General features: G+C 42.5%; 1 protein-coding gene across 1 annotated transcript in view; it reads right to left on the minus strand.

The window, feature by feature from the left end:
- Positions 1-16,267: 16,267 nt before the first annotated feature.
- LOC145400403 (large neutral amino acids transporter small subunit 2-like) overlaps positions 16,268-20,458 on the minus strand; it is a 68,500-nt gene continuing 64,309 nt past the window's right edge. Inside the window, exon 9 of the mRNA XM_080272920.1 lies at positions 16,268-16,385. Within this exon, the coding sequence (XP_080129046.1) occupies positions 16,324-16,385 (62 nt within the window). The 3' untranslated portion in view covers positions 16,268-16,323. The remainder of the gene's footprint in view (positions 16,386-20,458) is intronic.

The following is a 20,458-nucleotide window of genomic DNA, read 5'->3' on the forward strand; positions in this document are numbered from 1 at the left end:
ATACTGTACTCTACTGTATTTTCCATACTATACTTACCTCAAACACCTCATTTCACTCTTTTATGTCCCTTATTGGTGTGAATATGCTATCTTAGGTGCTATGCATGTGCAGTATGAAGGTGTTTTTCTGAGTTAGGCTAGGTTAGGGTCCATAACTACCAGTCCAGGAGCCAGAGACTTGTAAGTACCCAGAATGTTGAATATTGTATGAACCTACCTCAAAAACCTCATTTTATGCTTCTTTTGCATTTATTTCAGTCTTTTATGTCCCTTATTGGTGTGATTTGGGTCTTAAATAGGTGCTATGCATGTCCAGAGGGCGTTGTATAGGTGTTTTTCTGAGTTAGGGTCCATAAGTACAAGTCCATAAGCTGGGGCCTAATATCCTGACAGGATCACTATCCGGACCTGCCTATGGCTCTATTACGTCGGATATTGGAGGGATTACTGTACAGGGCAGTGGAAGCTGGAGCGGCCCTAGTGAGAGAGGGCAGTGTTTGGAAACTACCTGTACTGTTGTTTGCTGATGATACTGTGTTGTTAAGTGAAGACGTAGGGGAGCTGCAAGGTTTGATGGAGAGAATCTAAAGGTGAACGTGGGGATGAGTAAAGTTATTGTCTTCGAGAAAGTTGAAGTTGCTGAATGTACAGTGAGGTTGGATGAGGAGGAATTGGAACATGTGAGTGCATTTAACCCCTACACACCAGGGGAGGGTTTCCAATGTTGCATGCTCCTCCCTGTGGGGGATATCCGTGAAGGAAAAAAATACCCTTACAGGTCTCTCTCGTTGTACGCTGTATCGTTTTATGATATTTCGCATTTACGATCCTTATTCTTTAGTACCAAGTGTTCATTTTACAATTGAGCTCCCTTGCATTTACGATTGGACATGTGGAAATCCCATGCTTACAGGCAGATCAGCTGAGAGTTGCATGGCATACCCGCCCAAACCTCCACCTCCACCACCTCTCATTCTCCTGATTCATGCACCCCTGCCACCCAAACCTCCACCACCCCTACTTCCTCCCTCTCCACCTCTTGTGTTGACGAGTGATGGGCTTTGGCCCAGGATGTCTCCTAGCATCGGAGGAGACATTAAGGCATTACGTCCTCCAGCCTCGGGGGGGACCGACTAAGGATGGACGGAGCTACAGTACAGTAGGAGGGTACATAACAGTACATTACAGTACAGTACAGCTGTATTTCATGTTTTTGCTATTTCATGTCTTTATGTTTGCAAATGTACATACATATGTGATTCAGATGCACAACAATACATAAAACATCATTATTACTGCATATTAGATCACTTGTATGGGTCTTGGGTTCCTTATACATGAGTCCAGGAACGCATCCCTATTTTTCCCATTAAACCTTAATTTCGCTTTACGATATTTCTGTTTACAATTGCCTTTCTAGGAACGCATACCAATCGTAAAATGAGGGAGACCTGTACTTCAAACTCTAATATCTGCCAAACTATAATAGCTAGAGAAAAAATTAAAGATACATAAGAATCATCAACTCTTCCTCTTTCAAATGAAAGTATCCCCATGTCTTCAGGTGGTTCCATTGATGAGTCAGATTAAGTCAAAGTTCAAAGGGTGGCGGGCAGACACTTGCAGCTATACACGTCAACCGGCGTTGTTCCGCACCCAAAATCGTGACTGCTATACACGTCAGCCAGCAGTTAGGGGCTAAGGACTTGGGTAGTGTGATGAGTAAGGATGGAAGTTTTGAGGGTGAAATGCTTGAAATGGTACAACAAGGAAAAAAGGTTGCTGGTTCTTTGAAAGCAGTGATAAGAAACATGGAAGTGCAAAAGTTACTGCCTGACAGTATTGTGATACCAACTCTAAGGGCACGGCCACACCGAACACGATGAGCAGGGAGACTTGAGCGGGAAGGGATGAGGTGACACAATAAAACACACTAAATTCTATGTGGGTGGCCACACTGAATGAGCAAGGAGGTTTGTCACCCTGCTCACCCTCCACGCTCATCACTACGCGATGCAGCATGTTCCAAAATGTTGCGCACTGCCTAGCAACATCCCCATTCCTGAAGCTTTTGCATCATCATTCAGTCATGCTGGTACTGTGTGTTGGGGAGGTTGGGTTCTGGTAATTATGTCTACTGAACACCTTATTGGAGCCATGTACCACAGCAAGCTGTGTGGGATCCAAATGATCCACTCCACAAAAATACTGTAGTGTTGAAGAAACACTAGGAAGATATCTGTTAATAACTGTATACAGATAGTAACTTATAACTGAACATTATTTTGTCATACGATTGCTTACATAACATTTGTTCTACCGGCGTTATAAAACCTATCAAAGACCATTAATTTCAAAAAATCATACTAGTATTTAGTGCTCTATTCCCCTTGTTACACTGTAAGCTCAAAACTAATAAACAGATTAGTGTATACACTATATGTATGTGTATCCCTTTGTTAGGCTTAAAACTAATAAACAGATAAGTGTATACACTATATGTATGTGTATATGTATACTGTATATGTCATGAACATTGACAGTTTTATTATTTATCAGTACATAAATCTATGAAATATAATTCCATAGATAGTGAATTGTCCAGCAGGCATTTCACTATAGGCGTGCTTTTGACTATCTGTCACCTGCGAAGTTGCCGTTTCCTATTTGGACACGCATTGCGTTGACACTCACCTTGCCGCTCATTGCTCGACGTTACCTCCCCGCTCGTCACATTTGGTGTGGCTGTAGACTAATGTATGGAAGTGAAGCTTGGACCTTGTTGGAAGAACGCAAGGCAAGAGTGAGAGCAATGGAAATGAGTTATTTGAGAGGAGCATGTGGAATCACATGGAGAGACAGACTGACAAATAAGGAAGTGAAAGACCGTTGTGGTGTAGATGTGGATGTGATAGGAAGTCACAGTGAGGTGGTTTGGCCATGTGGAGAGGATGGAGAGCAAGAGATTGACAAGAAGGGTGTATGTGAGTGAGGTGGAGGGGTGGAGAGGACAAGGATGAGATGGAGGGATGAAGTGGAGAGGTATGAGAGAGAGGGGGGTGTGAGCTGGGAGCAGGGCAGTGAATTGGCAGGGGACAGAGCGGCATGGAGGCGATTTGTTTGTGTCTACCCCTTATGAGATTAAGGCATCTGGCAACAGAGAAATGGATAGACTCAAGTGCAACAGGAGTTACACAAATAATACAGTACCATACAGGACTGACTCTCAAGTTTAAAATGCTTGGATCCAAAGGCTTTTAGAAAAAAAGATATTTTCCAATAGGGAATCATATTGATCATGAGATAATCATGTAAAATGCAGTTTGTAACATGAATTATTAATACAGTGAAGTACACCAGGTATAATTATTCCCCTGTACAAAGGAAAAGGGGAAAAGTGTGTGGTAATCATAGGGGCATTTCTCTGGTTAATGTAATACGAAAAGTAGGATACTTATTGACAGAGTTAGGGAAATAACAGAGGAATTAGTTGGAGAAGAACAGGGAGGTTTTAGGAAGGAAAGAAGTGTAGATCAGATATTCATTCTTATATCTTTAGTGGAAAAGTTTCTAGAGAAGAGAAAGAAGTTGTATGCAGCCTTCATGAATTTGGAGAAAGTATATGACAGGGTGGATAGACAAGGATTGTGGAAACTATTAAGAATATATGGAATAGATGGGAAGTTGTTGAAGGCCGTGAAGAGTATGTATGAGGGTGCTAAGACGGCAGTGCATGTGGATAGTGAACTGAGCGAATTTTTCTATTTTGAAGGATGGATTGAAACAAGGATGTGTCATGTCTCCATGGTTGTTCAATCTGTATCTGGATGGGGTTATAAAAGAGATACAAGGTAGGGCAGTGGATGTTGGAGCGGCCCTAGTGAGAGAGGGCAGTGTTTGGAAACTACCTGCACTGTTGTATGCAGATGATACTGTGTTGTTAAGTGAATACGAAGGGGAGCTGCAAGGCTTGGTGGATGAGTTTGGGAGAGTGTGTAAGAAACGGAATCTAAAGGTGAATGTTGGGAAGAGTAAAGTTATGGTCTTCGAGAGAAGTGAAGTCAGTGTATGTAAAGTGAGATTGAATGGGGAGGAAATGGAGAATGTGAGAGCGTTTAAGTACTTGGGTAGTGTGATGAGTAAGGATGGAAGTTTAGAGGGTGAAGTGCTTGAAAGGGTGCAACAGGGAAGAAAGGTTGCTGGTTCCTTGAAAGCAGTGATAACAAACAAGGAAGTGAGCATGGCAGTGAAAAAGTTACTGCATGACAGTATTGTGATACCAACTCTAACATATGGAAGTGAAGCTTGGACCTTGTTGGAGAGACACAAATCATGGAAGTGAAGCTTGAATCTTGTTGGAGGGACATAAATCAAGAATGAGAGCAGTGGAAATGGGTAATTTGAGAGGAGCATGTGGAGTCACAAGGAGAGACAGGCTGACAAATGAGGAAGTGAGGGAGCATTGTGGTGTGGATGTGGATGTGATAGGAAGTGTTAGGAGAAACACATAAAGGTGGTTTGGCCATGTGGAGAGGATGGAGAGTGAGAGACTGATGAGAAGAGTGTATGTGAGTGAGGTGGAGGGGAAGAGAGGAAGGGGGAGGCCAAGGATGAGATGGAAGGATGGAGAGGTATATGAGAGAGAGGGGTGTGAGCCGGGAGCGGGGAGGTGAAATGGCGGGGTACAGAGCGGCATGGAAGCGATTTGTTTGTGGCCATCCCTTACGGGATTAAGGCATCTGGCAATAGATAGATAGATAGAGACATCTATTTTGTACAGTATCAGTACAGTACCTTATCATCTGTTCTAATTACTGTAAAAATATAAAATAAAACTTTGCCTTCTTTTATGGATTGAACAACCCCCATTGCATGAAAAAGTGTTTTGCAAGGTGGAACTTTCTGGAAATAAGACTTCTGGATTACAGAGTTTCATTCATTAATTCATCATATCCTGTGTTGCCCCATGAGGAGTGTAGAAGCCCAGGGCTAGGCAAGTTCCTTTGGCTCCTTCCATGCATTAAAAAAAAAAAAAAAAAAAAAAAAAAAAATGGGTCCCAACATTTAAGATGAAAGTGACCAGCCTCACTCATCCCTGTGTGCCATTATGTGAGCAATAAACCCCATCCATCCCTTGGATATAAACCTGCACAGGCTCAATCCAACTGAAGCACCTTAATTGCCTACTCAACCACCTAGCATCACAATTTGATTACAGTAAAAGTCCTATTATTCGGCAGCTGATTATTCGGTAGATCCGACATTTCGGCAGTATTGAGAAGTAATCCCTCCAATATCCGATGTAATAGAGCCATAGGCAGGTCTGGATAGTGGTCCTGTCCGGATATTGGACCCTAGCTTCCTTAGCAATTTATTTGAAATATTATTTATCTTGACTTTATCGGATGCATTTATGTAAAGCTACACTCCTCTTGGGGCAATGTAGGATTGGATGATGGATACAAAATGTGGTGAAAGTTTTTGGCGTATCAGACAGAGGATTCCAAGGGCTTGAATGACGAGTGAATGGGAGCGTGGTCCATTGGAGTGGACAAACTTGGGCTGTATGGACATTGCTACTCCTCACCCTGCCCTAGGATGGGAAGGGAGGTCCAGCTCCTGCTGCTGCTGCTGATGGTGATGATTATATATCTTGTGTGCTATATACTGTACTATATTCAATAATCCCATTCTGAACAATATAAACTGGAACACAGGGGCCCAGGGCTAGGTTACTCAATCCTGACATTTAAGGCAACAGCATTATTTAAGCAAGAAACCTCAACTACCCCTCAGCTGCAACCCTTACAGGCTCCTGGCTAGAATGTTTTAACCAACTAAACCACCAGGTGTCATTTGGTTATATGGTTACCACCCAAAGTAAGAAATGGACTGTATATTATTTAAACATCAATATAGTTTGCATCAGTAACATAAACAACAATGCGAGTGTGTCATATGTAAAAATAAATTACTAAGGAAGGGGTGCAATGAAATCTCTGAAGTCACTTAGAACATGACTCATATATTGTAAAAGGCACACCACTGATATCAGCACCATACAGTACAAAAAAAGGAATGATTATCTTAATTATACTGTACATAAGAACTGAGAACAATATATCATACAAGACCCACCCCTGACTCCTCACTTAAACAGGACATGTCCACATCAAATGCCTGCTGGCATGGGTGGCTGTGGGAGGGAGCTTTACATTACTGTAATCCATATTTGTGGCTCCACTGGAAATTGGCAAGTGCAGACAGGTGTGGGCTGGAGTTTATCATCTATGTAGCCCATACAAGTGGCCCCACTGGATGACGGTGGGTGTGGGCAGGAATATCTATGGGATACGCTAATGCAGAGGAGCCAGAAAAGGATGCCTTCACTTAGTGGCATGGGTCTAATCAGGCAGTGGGGCTGGTTGGTAATACAAATGTCCCCCAACTCCCTCATAATCCCCTGAAAGAATGATGGATGCCTGTAAGAAAGGGGCAACTTGTGCCTTAGGTTGCACCTAATATTAATACTGTGAAGCAAAACTCCTGCCTAAAATCACCCATGCCAGCAAGCATTTGGTGTGGATGCAGCCATAGTTTTTAGTGAAATTATTCAAGCTTATGATGCAAAGGCACAGAGTCACACATTCAATATATGCACCAGAAACAACTAGGATTTAAATGGAAGAATTATACTCAAATCAGTAACAACTATTTCCTAGCAAGATACAACAGTTTGGGCCTGACTTGCACCCTGAAACTGCTTTATCTTCTAAATAAACAACCATTCCCCATGTGGGTCAAATTCTTCCATTTGAACAATTAATGGTATTGTGACATCAATACAACTAGGGTTTTTGTTTGTACTCTTCATATATCAGAACTTTATGGCATGTTTCCCATGCACAAAACCTTTATTTGCCAAGACCCACTGAGGTTCAACGATCACTATAAACTGATTTAACTCCCTGAATCCAAGAACACATTTTTCTTTATTCTTATCTCGACAATTTTAATCAGCTTGAGACTTTTCAAACTAGAGGACTTGTATAAATCTCTATTAATCCCTTAACTACCAGGGAGCTCCCCAAAGCTAAGCCAAATTATCTGAGAGAATAGAAAATGCAAAAATAATAGTAACATCATTGGGCTAATGGAGATACATAAAAGACCACTTAAGAGCTGTCTTGGAACCTTATTTCTGCACAGGGGCCGTATTTATCACTGTGGCCTTCCCCTTTCACAAGAGTCTGCTCCCAAGCTCCAAAACATTTAACTAATGTGAAACGTTTGTAAGAGCTATTTAAGGCAGTCTTGTGAATGCCTCCCGAGAGTGAAAACTTTGTACCTTGCGATCGGTGAAGGAAAAGTAAAGTTAGCATGAATATGATTGTTATACCAATGTGCTGACGTCTTTGACATTATTATGCAACTGATCATTTTTTTTTTTTTTTTTTTTTTTTTAAAAATTTAATAAAAGTGTGATTATAAATACAACTTCTTAAAAACGCATTACAAATTTTCCAAATTGTTAATTTTTTCTCCACAGCTGAAAACAACGGACAAATCCATGTCGGTAACTGTAAATCCTAAGGTGGGGTGAGCTGGGGTCAACTGGGAAAAAAAAAAAAAAAAAAATCCTTCTCTACACATCATCAAAGCCTCCCTACTTTCATGATTTCCATTCATCGGCCTTTTGAAATACTTTTTTCTTCAGCTCCTTACTTCATTTCCACTGGTTCGTACTATTCCATTTTCACACTTCTTTCCACATCCATCCATCCATCACCCAATCCAATGTTGCCCCATGAGAAGCATAGGAACCCTGGGCTAGGCAAGTTGGTCCTGACATTTAAGATAAGAGTGACCTGCCTTACTCATCCACTCATCCCTGAGTGGTATTATGTGAGCAATAAACCCCAACCACCCACTGGATATAAACCTACACAGGCTCAATCCGATTGGAGCACCTTAATTACCCAATAACCACCAGGTACCACAATTTGGTTATATGGTTACCACCCAGCATAGTAAATGATTTCCTAGTGTACAGGAAACCATCTGGCTTGTCACTCAGTGTAGAGTTAACCATAGGCAGAAGGAAAAGGAAAGAATGAAGGAAAGAAAGACAGAAGAGGGAGTGTAAAGTCATCCATTGGCAGAAGAAAGTGGAAAAAGTGAAGGAAAGAATGACAGAAAAGGGAGGATGGAAGACAGGAAAGGGCAGACACCCAAAGCAGCACTACACTGAGTGAGTGGATGGTGAGCGCCCCCACCTACCACGACATTTTGACATTTTTCCACCTCCACTTCGACATTTTTCCACCTCTCAGCAGAACAATTTCCTATTTTCAGTACAGTACTTTCTGTCCATTTTTCTCCAAGATCCTCATTTACCTACATTTTTTTCCTCTGTATTAGTCTCTCTGAATGCTTTACTGTCCATGTGCTTTCTTCTTTCATTTGAGTCCCTCTTCTGCATCCACTGTAGCCACTTCTCCCTCGTTTTCCTCAACTATTCTTTCAACCTCGTTTCTTTGCGTAGACAACATAGAAAGGCAGAACGTGAGAAGCGCTTGCGACGGACCGAATTAACTTGTTTGCGTTATGTTTTTGCAAGACAAGAAGTTGTTCACACTGTAAAAGCCAAAAAGGCATGGTATTATTAAGAATAGAGCTGATTTGTGTAGTGGTGATTAAAAAAAAAAAAAAAAAATGCCTACAGTTGTGAACAATTTGGTTGGTCGGAGGAATGTAACTGTTAAACCAACTTCTGTATCTGATGCCCAATTGGCTTCTGATTTTACTTCATTTTTTACAACTAAGATATCTTGCATAAGAAATTATTTAGACAACAGTTCTTCTAGTGAAGTTTACTCAGTTGACTTCCAATCACAGTGCATAGAGGATCATTTGCTTTCAACATTTCATCCGCTGGATGTAAAGTCAAACGTTACATCAGAGACTTTTAACAAAACATTTTGCCCACTCAATCCATGTAAGTTGTCATAACTGCCTGATGTGTACAAGACTGCAGAGGACTTTATCTGCAACATAATAAATAGATACTTCTTATAAAGTAATATTGTGTAGTCTGAGAAACGTGCTGTGCTTAGGCCCCTACTCAAGAAACCTGGCCTTGATGTCGAAAGCATGACAAATTATGGTCCCGTCTCTAACCTGTCTTTCTCATCCAAGATTAGTAAGTGGGCCATACTTGACCAACTCTCACCACTACTGGAACAAAACAGAGTTGTTCCTGTTGTTCAATCAGCATACAGAAAATACCACTGAACTGAAACTGCACTAACAAGGATTCATAGTGACTTAGTGGCAAACACCTGTGGTGAGATGTCCTCTCTCCTAGTTCTGTTAGATCTGTCTGCAGCTTTTGATATGGTAGATCACAAACTATTGTTGGATGGTTTGTATTTTTATGGCGTTCATGATAGTGCTCTTTTGCTCCTTAAGTCGTATCTGTCTGACAGCTCTCAAAGAGTTGTTGTGATCACGCTAGCTCCGATTCTGCTCCCCTTCTGTTCGGAGTCCCTCAATGATCAGTTTTGGGTCCAATTCTATTTACAGTCTACATGAAATAGTTTATCATCTGTACCTGAAGCTCACAACATGTCCTATCGTTTTTAAGCTGATGACACTCAGCTCTACATTAAGCTGTCAGATTTTATCGATATCAAGACTAAGATTGAATCTCTAATGTCTGATATTAAGGTTTGGATGGCAAGGAGGAAACTTAGGCTGAATGATGGTAAAACTGAGATCACCATCATCAGAGGAAACAGAAGGGATGATGACACTGATATGGTGGGCTCGCACAGTACGCAAGTGGATGGGCGGTCCTGGTCCTCACGCAGTGAAATCGCGTACTGTGAACACACAATTTTATGGGAAAAATTACATATGGGCAGTACCCCCTCATACCTTGACATTTTTTTCCCCTTAGAGACATAATAATGGGAAAAACTTTCAGATATAAACTACAGATATAGCTACAACAACACAAATATGGTCAGTCACCTTAACAACAGTAGACAACAGGTCTGATGGACTTAACAGGGATTCTGAGTTGCGGCAACACTTACAGTGCCGTACCCCCTGCTGCACCAACACTTCCATCCTCAGACTCCTCTTGAGCACCTCCACGAGCCTCTAACTCAGTAACTTCAGCCAAAAACCCCTTGAAGTCCAATGCTGACACAACTGACAGTGCATCCTCTACTTCCTCTACAGGAACAGGATCAGACGGTGTAGCTGGTTCCTCACTTTCACTTTCTTGAGGCCGCCATGTGTAACTTGTTATGAGTGTCTGCCTCCTCCTGTTAATTTCTTGCCTGTGCCTGCCTACATAGAAGTGGAAGGCTTTGTCAATACTAATGAGAACTTCCTCCATTCTTTGGTGACTGATTTCGTGTTCCTTCACTTCTTTGAGCTTATCCACGGCAGCAAGGATCTTGCTTATTCATGACACAGACAGTTCTGTGCCGCCCTTCATCACACCAAACTCCTCAATTTGACTCTGCCTGGCCTCGGGCTCTGCGTCAGCCTCATCCATCCGTCACAATGGGCGCGTTGTGTGGAGGTATGGGTTGTATAGTCAGGGAAAATGGTGTTTTTGTGCCACTCCTTGCCTTTGCCTCGTGTACTGTGGGCTAAACTTACGCAACCAAGGTGTCTTGGTTATTACTTTTGGTCACTTGTGTAATATGCAATTTGTGTACTGTAAACTTGCGTACTGTGCGAGCCCAATATAATGCCCTGGCTTTGAAGACTGGTGTGTCACAGCTTCATCCAATCAGTTCTGCTCAAAATCAGGGTGTTTATTTTAATTCAGTGTTACATTACAAAGAACATATTAATCAAGTTGTCAGTGGATGTAACTTGCATATCGGAAATCTGTACACTGTGAGAAAATTCCTGAACAGACGTAGCATCTTAACATTGGTCAACACAGTCATCTTGTGTTGATTACTGTAATTCACTGTGGATTGGTCTTCCAAATACTATACTAACCAAAGTTCAGTCAGAGAGAGTAGGTTGATTACATATAAGTCAGGGGGAAATAGCAGTCAGATAGATTATATTCTGGACAGGATGGCTGATAGGAGGTGAGTGGATATTAGGGTTACAGGAAGTGAAGTGTGTGTGCAGCAGCACAAATTATTGATATGTGACATAATGCTTTAGACCAAGTGATGACAAAGGGGACTTATGTACCTAGGAGGAAAATATGGAAGCTGGAAAACCAAGAAGTAAGCGATGCTTTCTATAGCGAGATGAGGAGAGTGGTGGCTGAGCAGAGAGACATTGACACAGACGTTAATGACCAGTACAGAGCAATCATGAACAACCACTTGAGAGTTACTGATGCAGTATGCGGTTGGACAAGAGGCCCACCAAGACATAAAGAAACTTGGTGGTGGGATGAGGGTGTAGAAGCTGCAGTTAAGGAGAAAAGAAGGCTTTTCCAGGAGTGGAAGAAGGGTGATAACAAAGATGAATACTTGGCTGCCAAGTGTGGGGCTAGAAGAGAGGTATACAGGATGAAGTCTGAGTCAGTAAGACTTTTACTTGATAACTTAAATTGTGTGGAAAGGAAGACTATGATATTAATGATGGCAAATCAGGAGAAGAGGGATAATTGGGATACAATAGGTGAGCAGTGTGTGAAGAATGATGAAGGAAGGGTAGTGCTGAACAGTGGGGATAATAAAAATGCATGGAGACAGCATTATAGCCAGTTGTTGAATGAGGAGTTTGACTGGGACAGGGAAGGTTTGGAGCTAGCAGATCCAGTGTTTTGCTCTTGGCCTTTGATTGATGCTACTACTGTGAGTGCGGCAATAGGCAGGATGCAGGTGGGGAATGCAGAAGGTGTGCCTAGGTTGACTGCTGAAATGTTGAAGGCCTCAACAGATCCAGGAGTAAGGTTAGTAACTGACCTGATAAATATGATTATGTATGAGTGTGTTGTTGCAGATGATTGGCTGAAGAGTGTAATTGTAAATGTGTACAAGGGGAAGGGTGATGCCCTGGAAAGAGGAAATCATAGAGGTATGAAGCTTTTAGATCAGATAATCAAGGTAATCGAGAGAGTTCTAGAAAGTATGATTAGAGAAAGAGTTAATATTGATGAGATGCAGTCTGGGTTTATGCCAGTCAGCAGGACCACTGATGCCATATTCATTGTTCGACAGGTTCATGAAAAACATATAGGAATGACGAGGGAACTGTACTTTGTTTTTGTTGATTTGAACAATGCCTTTAACAGAGTCCCTAAAGAGGTGGTGAAGTGGGCAATGAGAAAGCCTGGGATGGAGGAGTGGCTGGTTAGGGTGGTTATGGCCATGTTTGCGGGTGCTCACACCCAGGAAAGAGTGAATGATTTGAGTGAGTTTTCCATGAATGCAGGTGTGCATCAGTGGTCAGTTTTAAGTCCCTTGTTGTTTATCATGGTACCTGAAGTCCTCTTGCGTGACTTCAGAAATGGACTCCCATGGGAGATGTTGTATACTGATGATTTGATGTTCATTGCAGAGAACAAAAGGGAGGCAGAGGAAAGATTTAGGAAGTGGAGAGAGGGTATGGGGCACAAGGGCTTAAGAGTAAATGCAGATAAAACAAAAATGATATCTAGGGTTGGTGATGGTACAATCAAAAAGGGGGGAGAGTGGCCACATGCAATTTCCCACAAGGGCGTGGGAAGTAATTCCATCTTGTGCAGTGTTTGTGATAAGTGGGTGCATATGAGATGAAGTGGTATTAGATGCAGACTGTGAGATAATGCTGATTTTATGTGTGTGGCGTGTTAGGGAGAGCAGGTGGAGATAGTCAGGCATGAAAGGATTGAACTTGCTTGTGAGTCTCTTGTGTGTATGGAAGAGTTTTGTAATTTGGGAGATGTGCTGGAGGTGGGGCTGGAGCTAGCTCTGTGACTAAGGTGAGAAATGGCTGGAAGAAGTTCAGGAAGCTGTTGCCTCTCCTGACACTGAGAGGGCTCTCCCTATGTGCTAAGGGATCTTTGTATGCAGCATGTGTTAGGAGTGCAATACTGTATGGTAGTGAGACCTTGGCAGTAAAGGAAGAATATATCTGCAGGCTCAAACATACAGAAATGACAATGAATAGGTGGATGTGCAGTGCATCCCTGCGTGCAAGGCCTGGAGGGGGCTGGGTTTACAATGGATGAGTTGAGAGGCAGGATGGGACTGAAATGTATTGGTGCTGTGATGTGGAGAGGTAGATTGAGGTAGTATGGGCATGTGGAGAGGATGGGAGATGATAATTGGGTGCAGAAAGTGAGAAGCGTTAATAATGGGGATGGGGTTTTGAGGGGTTCACTGAAAAAGACGTGGGATGAGGTCATTAAGTGTGACCTCAGGGTTAAGGGACTGATCAGGGAAGCTGTCATGGACCACCAGCATGGACAGCCGCCATTAGGTGACCCAAGCCGATGCATGCAAACATGTTGGACCCTTCAAAAATGAAACAAAACAAAATGAAACATGCTGAACAGGACAACACAGCTTATCTTTGGTCTTCCCTTGAGAACCTTGGCTACCCCATTCCTAGCTGAACTGCACTGGTTACCAGTAAAGGCTAGAACTGAATTTAAACTGTGTCTTACTACATTCAAGGTTCTTAAGTTTGGTGAACCGAAGTATCTTGCTGAATTGTTAAAACTCCCATCGGCATGCCCAGGTGTCACGTTCCATAGTGAAGATGATTCCTTGCGTCTTGACGAGCCAGGCACCAATCATCTTTCTCTGATTGTTCTTTTGTGAATAGAGCCCCTAGATTATATTAACAGATTGTCATTGTCCATGAGACAACTCTTTTCTGTTGAATCCTTTAAGAGACAGCTGAAAGCTTTTCTTTTTTCAAAATGCAATGACCTGGAGAGAGGTACTATGATGGATGATTATTCAGTTTATTTATTGGCACTTTCATCTTTTTTTAACTGATGAAGTTTGTACTGTATATGAGAGATGTCACAATTCTTGTAAAAATATTGTATATATGTGTCAAGCACTAGTGATTTCTTTATGGAAAAAGTGGCATTTTGAGAAACAAAAGTCCAGATTACTGTTATTATTACAGCATTATTATTATTATTATTATTATTATTATTATTATTATTATTATTATTATCATCCCACCATGCTAAATCATTCTTTTTATCTACTGCATCCAACTCCTCCATGTATTCATCAGCCACTTGTTTGTTCTTAGTTTTATCACATTCACTTTTTTGCCTTGACTGCTCTCTCTCTCTCTCTCTCTTATTCCTCACAGCTTATCCTTCCATACCACAAGCATATGATCAGACAGACCTCCCAATCATCCCCTAATCACTTTTGTATCCACAACACTGTCATGCACAATTCTCTCCACATGAACATAGTCAGGCTCCTTTCACCACTGTCTCCTTTCCATCTATACCAAGTGTACTGTATTTGTGTGCCTCTCTCCTTTCCTGATATGCCCATCAGATCACGAAACAAAAAAAGTTAACAGTTAAGTATTTTACCTACTTTCCTAGAACATTCTGCCTGCTTTCTTTGAATATCTCTAGTATCCATTTCGACACAAATTAATATTATTTCCAGTGTAACTAAATATTCAAATATCTGTGATCACTCGGCAAATTATTGACTGAGATAAACCTAAATCATTTTCGTTGCATTGGTGCATTTTGCCAGATGCCAAATACCAAAAGTTCATGGCAAGTTTCATCTCAGGGGAGTAGATTACATTATCAAGTGTGGCTATCTCATTTCTCACCCACTCTGTCACAAATATAATTCATTCCTGGTCTAAATGGTATCTTTTCCTATCTCTCAATCATCATAGTCACTGACGAAGTCTCTCCGTGGTCAAAATTCCATAGTTGGTGGATCCATAAGTCCACTATTTAAGTTTATACTGTCAACGACTTGCCTCTTGTGAATGATTCCCAAGTCCTTAGAAGTGCTCCCGACGGCTAGCAAACTTCCCTCACCGATGTGATTGGTTCACAGGGTTAAGAGCGCTTCACAAGCCTGATGAATAACTCTTACGGTCATGAACAGTTCACTGGCTTGTTAATTCACAAGGCCCCTTGTGAATGTTCACAGCTACTGATACATACGGGCCCAGGTTTTAGAAAATCTAGTAGGTGTACTATTACCATACAACAGAAAAAAAAATAAAAAATCCCACATTATCCCCCTTTGAGGTGTAGGGGCCTGAGGCTAGGCTACTATAGTCCAGTACACTGAAAGGTACAGTAGGATCTCCTAATATGCGAGAATATGTTCGACAAAATGCACCGCACATTGGAAATTTCGCATCTTAGAAACCATTAAATCAATGGCAATAAAAGTATATGGTCAGTACCTCACTCTATCTTTGTCATTTACAGTACTTCCCCATTACTGACTGCCATTTTAAGAAAGACCTTTACTCAAAGAATGATAATAGAACTGTGAATGCAGTGTGCTAGGTAACACTCCATTTGTATAATTGCAAGGTTATCAGCCTTACTGCACCTGGTACTTGCTGGCCTCCATAAGTCTTTACGGTTCGTAAAATTTCCTCCTTATTCTTAAGAATGTTCTTCACAATCGACTCACCAAAGCCAAATTCACGTCCAACATTTGAGTTCCTTTTGCCTTGCTTATTCAACTCTACAACCTTCATTTTCAGCTCCACTGTGATCCTCTTATTCTAGAAATGAAGCTGTGGGGCCATGGCATGACAGGTGACAATAGCGAGTCTTGTACACTGCTAAATACATCACAATATGCGAGCATGGCATGGGAAGAGGGAATCTTGAGACTTTGACTTGAGAGACGCCGTAGGGGAGGGAAAGGCGGGAAAACGATCAGCCATCTGGTGGTGGCTTCAGATACTACCACTTTGAGTTGGAACACCATTTTTCCCTTGCTTTCAGACAACAGTTTTGGAATTTAGAATCACATTTCGCTTATTAAAATATTCACTTTTTTCCTGAGACGAGTTTGTATATTAGGTGCTTTGCATATTGAGATCCCATATATTGGGAGACCCCACTGTAGATGATCAGATTACTTTCCTTGATGGCAATGATCAAAAGATCTCCAGTCACCTCTTCAAGAACAAACCTTTGCAAGACTGTCCATCTGACTGGAGCATTCAAACAACTAGACCACAGGTGTCTTTTCAGTGCAATATAAAGTCAGTACATTATAATATCATGTTTTTTATTTTCTGATACACTAAGAAAATATCACTCACTCCTTTGGAAAGCCTCCACCACACCACTAACTGTTATTATTAACAATTTATCTATGAATCCTTTTCCTCTGGCAATGAATGTGTCAGCTTCTGCGTAACTTGAAGCACATTATCTGAAAGGCAAAATTGAAAACTCATGAAAAACACTACATGACACAACAACAACAACAATAATGATAATAATAATAATAATAATAGTCTATCCATCTATCTATTAACAGACACCTTAATCCCGTAAGGGGTGGCCACAAACAAATCGCTTCTATGTTGTCCTGTCCAATGCCATTTTACTGCCCTGCTCCCAGCTAACACCCCTCTTCACTCTCATATACCTCTCCACTCCATCCCTCCATCTAATCCATGGCCTCCCCCCTCTCTCTCCCCCCCTCCACCTCACTCACATACACTCTCCTCGTCAGTCTCTCGCTCTCCATTCTCTCCGTGTGCCCAAACCACCTCAATGTGTTTCTCCTAACATTTTCTATCACATCCACATCCACACCACAATGTTGCTTCACTTCCTCATTTGTCAGGCTGTCTCTCCATGTGACTCCACATGCTCCTGTCAAATAACTCATTTCCACTGCTCTCACTCTTGACTTGTGTCCCTCCAACAAGATCGAAGTCTCACTTCCATAAGTCAGAGTTGGTATCACAGTACTCTAGTCATGCAGCGATTTTTTTACTTCCATGCCCACTTCCTTGTTCCTAATCACTGATTTAAAAGAAAAAGCAATCTTTCTTCCCAGCTGTACCCTTTCAAGCACTTCACCCTCTAAACTTCCATCCTTACTCATTACACTACACAAGTACTTAAACGCGCTCACATTTTACATTTCCTCCTCATCCAACCTCACTGTACCTGTATGTGAGTGCATTCAAATACTTGGGTAGTGTGATGAGTAAGGATGGAACTTTGGGGGATGAAGTGCGTGAAAGGGTACAGCAGGGAAGGAAGGTTGTTGGTTCTGAAAGCAGTGATGAGAAATAGGAGGTGAGTATGGAAGTCAAGAAGTCACTGCATGATAGTATTGTGATCCCTACCCTAACGTATGGAAGCGAGGCATGGACCTTGGTAGAGGGAAACAAGTCAAGAGTGAGAGCAGTGGAAATGAGTTACTCGAGAGGAGCATGTGGAGTGACTTGGAGGGACACGTTGACGAATGAAGAAGTAAAGGAATGTTGTGGGGTGGACGTGGATGTGGTTGAGAAGATTATGAGAAATACACTGAGGTGGTTTGGACATGTGGAGAGAATGGAGAATGAAAAACTGACTAAGAGGGTGTAGGTGAGGTGGAAGGAGGGAGGGGAAGACCAAGGACGTGGTGGAGGGATGGAGTTGAGAGGTATATGAGGGAGGGGGGAGTGAACTGGGGGGAGGGTAGTCAAATGGTGGGTGACAGAGTGACTTGGAGGCATTTTGTCTGCGGCCACCCTGTGCGGGATTAGGGCATCGGGCTATAGATAGATATATAGACAGACTTTTCTTGAATACCATAACTTGAATCCACGTCATCCTAACCGATTTTTCACCAATGACCCCCCCCCCAACCCTGGCAGATTTTCAATTTTCCTTTTTCTTTTTTTTTTTGCTAAAACCTCCACTTTTTATGAGAAACATTGGAAACATGCCCCCAAAAGTGCTCACCTGAACTTAGTAGTGATCTGAACAGGGGACCCTTTAACCCCTTAACCGCGGGTGTCATTCCAGAATGACATTGCAAAAACTGGACCAAACCACGGGTGTCATTCTGGAATGTTTGTGAATATTTTGAATACCACGCGTTTTTCCGTGCGCCAATTGTTTCAAGGGAGAGTAGCTATTAAGTTCTTTCACTCCAGCTGACCCCCACCTCCCTCCTCCCACCCCCCGGGCCCCCACCTCCCACCCCCCGGGCCCCCCACCCTACCCCTGACCAAACACGCATCAGTATCTGTCCAGCTTTGTGAGTGACAACAGCGCTTATGTGGCAGTGAAGTGCCGGCAATTACAGTGCCTTTTACCAGCCTCGGTCAACACAGAGTGGGTGTTTATCGTATGTGCAGTGTTCATATATGTTTATAGTACTGTATTATTATCAGAATGAGGTTGGCATTTGGTAATGGTGTGTGAGCAAAAAATAGTGATTTTAGATCGCTCACTTCTAATGGCACTGCCCATCCAGTGATAGTCAATGAAATCATGAAACCTACATCATTGCAAAGCCGAAGGTTAGTACTTTCTAATGGTACCTCATTTTTCGCTCTAGATTTATTCTGTGCAGAGTTATAAAGGTTTAAAGTTTGTTTACATTTTGGCTGGAACCCCCAAGGGAGGGGGCCAGTCGGGTCAAAACAATGCCCGCGGTTAAAGGGTTAAACACCTGGTACCGTGTTCTCTGGAGCTGCGCTGCAAGTGTCGCGTTTTCTATGTAGCGGTAACTATTGCAAACCACTCAGAATAGGTAGATATTTGTTCATTTGGTAAGAATTTACTTATAGTACAAGAATATATTGGTTTTCAAACAATAATATAGGCGATACAAGTGCTGTTTCATTCACTGAACACATCAACATACCACACCATCCTTGGTGACGTTACCTCCTCATCACTTCTGCTCATTTCTTCCTCTGGCCCCACATAATATTTGTCCTCCACATCATCATCGATTGGGGAATCACTCTCGCCTTGAATTCTGTACAGTGGTGTGACATATCTTTCCTGGCCAGGTCACTGCTAACAGGCAAGTTGCCGAGCAATGGTGTGCAGGGGGGGGGGGAGGTCACGCAGGGTAAGGCACTGTCCCCACCTGGCAGTGGGTACAGGAAAGTCCCGTGTCTACATACCAAAAATCAAGCGTGAAACTTGAAAATTGTGGAAATGACGGACCTTACAATTGCAAAACGTATGGATGCGTCATCGGGATTCACCGTGACAAAACGCTGCAACATATCCATACGTTATTGGGATGCCTCGGGTTAATAATAATAATAATAATAATAATAATAATAAAAATAACAATAATAATAAAAATAATAAATGTCAACTTCTGAGTGACATGCAGCACATTACTCAAAGAGAAACTTTAAAACTTGAAAAACAAAGCTCAGTTTACTGCAAGAGATGTTGTTTGGGCTCCAGGCCCATCTGGATGTGAATCTGATGGACTGCAGGCTGAGGTTCCCTTTCCCCTGCAGTCCACTCTTCCGTTTTTGAGGGGCAAGAGGAAGATGAAGGTCATTTGTATAACCAGGCAGTGGAAATGCATGGGTACACACACAGTACTGGTGCCACCATGTGAAGGTGCCCTTCTCTACCACCACTGTAATGTACATACTGCACTTATACTGTACAAAACTGTGATCTGCAGTGCAGTGCCTCTAAAGTTAAATAAGCTGTTGTTGGTATTTATCTTTCCCAGTCTGTCTGGCCAAAGAGACCCATCAACCACAGGCAAGCAACTGCAGGGCCATTCCATGCACTGAACCAATCTTTCCTTGTGGCTGACAGTGCCTAGCTACAGTGAGGTGCAGGAAACAGTGTGAAAATTTGGTGCCTGGGTGGCCACTGCATTTGCATCAGTCCATGCACTACAGCAGGTTCCAGCTTCAAACAATAAACTGGACATATGGTTCCCTCCCAGCACTGTAAATGGTTTCCTGGGTTACAGGACACCATTAGGCCTTCCACTCAGAGTAGAGCCACCTGACTTGGAACCAGCTAATCAGGGTGGTACTCCCAAGGGAAATGGGAATGCTGGTGATAGGGAGAGCTGCTGCTCCCATTTCACTAGCTATTGGACCATCCCCAGGGAGAGCTGCTGCTCCCATTTCACTAGCTATTGGACCATCCCCCTTTGCTGACCTTTTCTGTGTGACACATGCACTTTACACATCACACAACGTATCCCACGACGTACAGGGGGTGACACCAGCAAGGGCATACGGCCAGAAAATTTTGCCCCCGCTACCTAGTGGCAGACCTATTGTGGGGAGGTATGACGAAGGCTCTGCAAGAATAGATTTTAGTCCCAAGATGGGATGGGGTTCAACCTGTGCTAGAGGGTACAAGGCATTGCCACTTCCACCCAACAAGGAGGGGTCCAACCCTGGGAGTAGCACCCCAGAGGCTGCCCTATCAATGGGTGTATAATGAAGGGGCAGTTACAGTGCCAAAGCGTGGCTGAAGGGTGTTCCTGTAGTTGTC

This window comes from Coenobita brevimanus, chromosome 52, assembly GCF_032717465.1.
Source record: "Coenobita brevimanus isolate Jiangsu-jjx chromosome 52, ASM3271746v2, whole genome shotgun sequence".
Classification (NCBI taxonomy): Eukaryota; Metazoa; Arthropoda; class Malacostraca; order Decapoda; family Coenobitidae; genus Coenobita; species Coenobita brevimanus.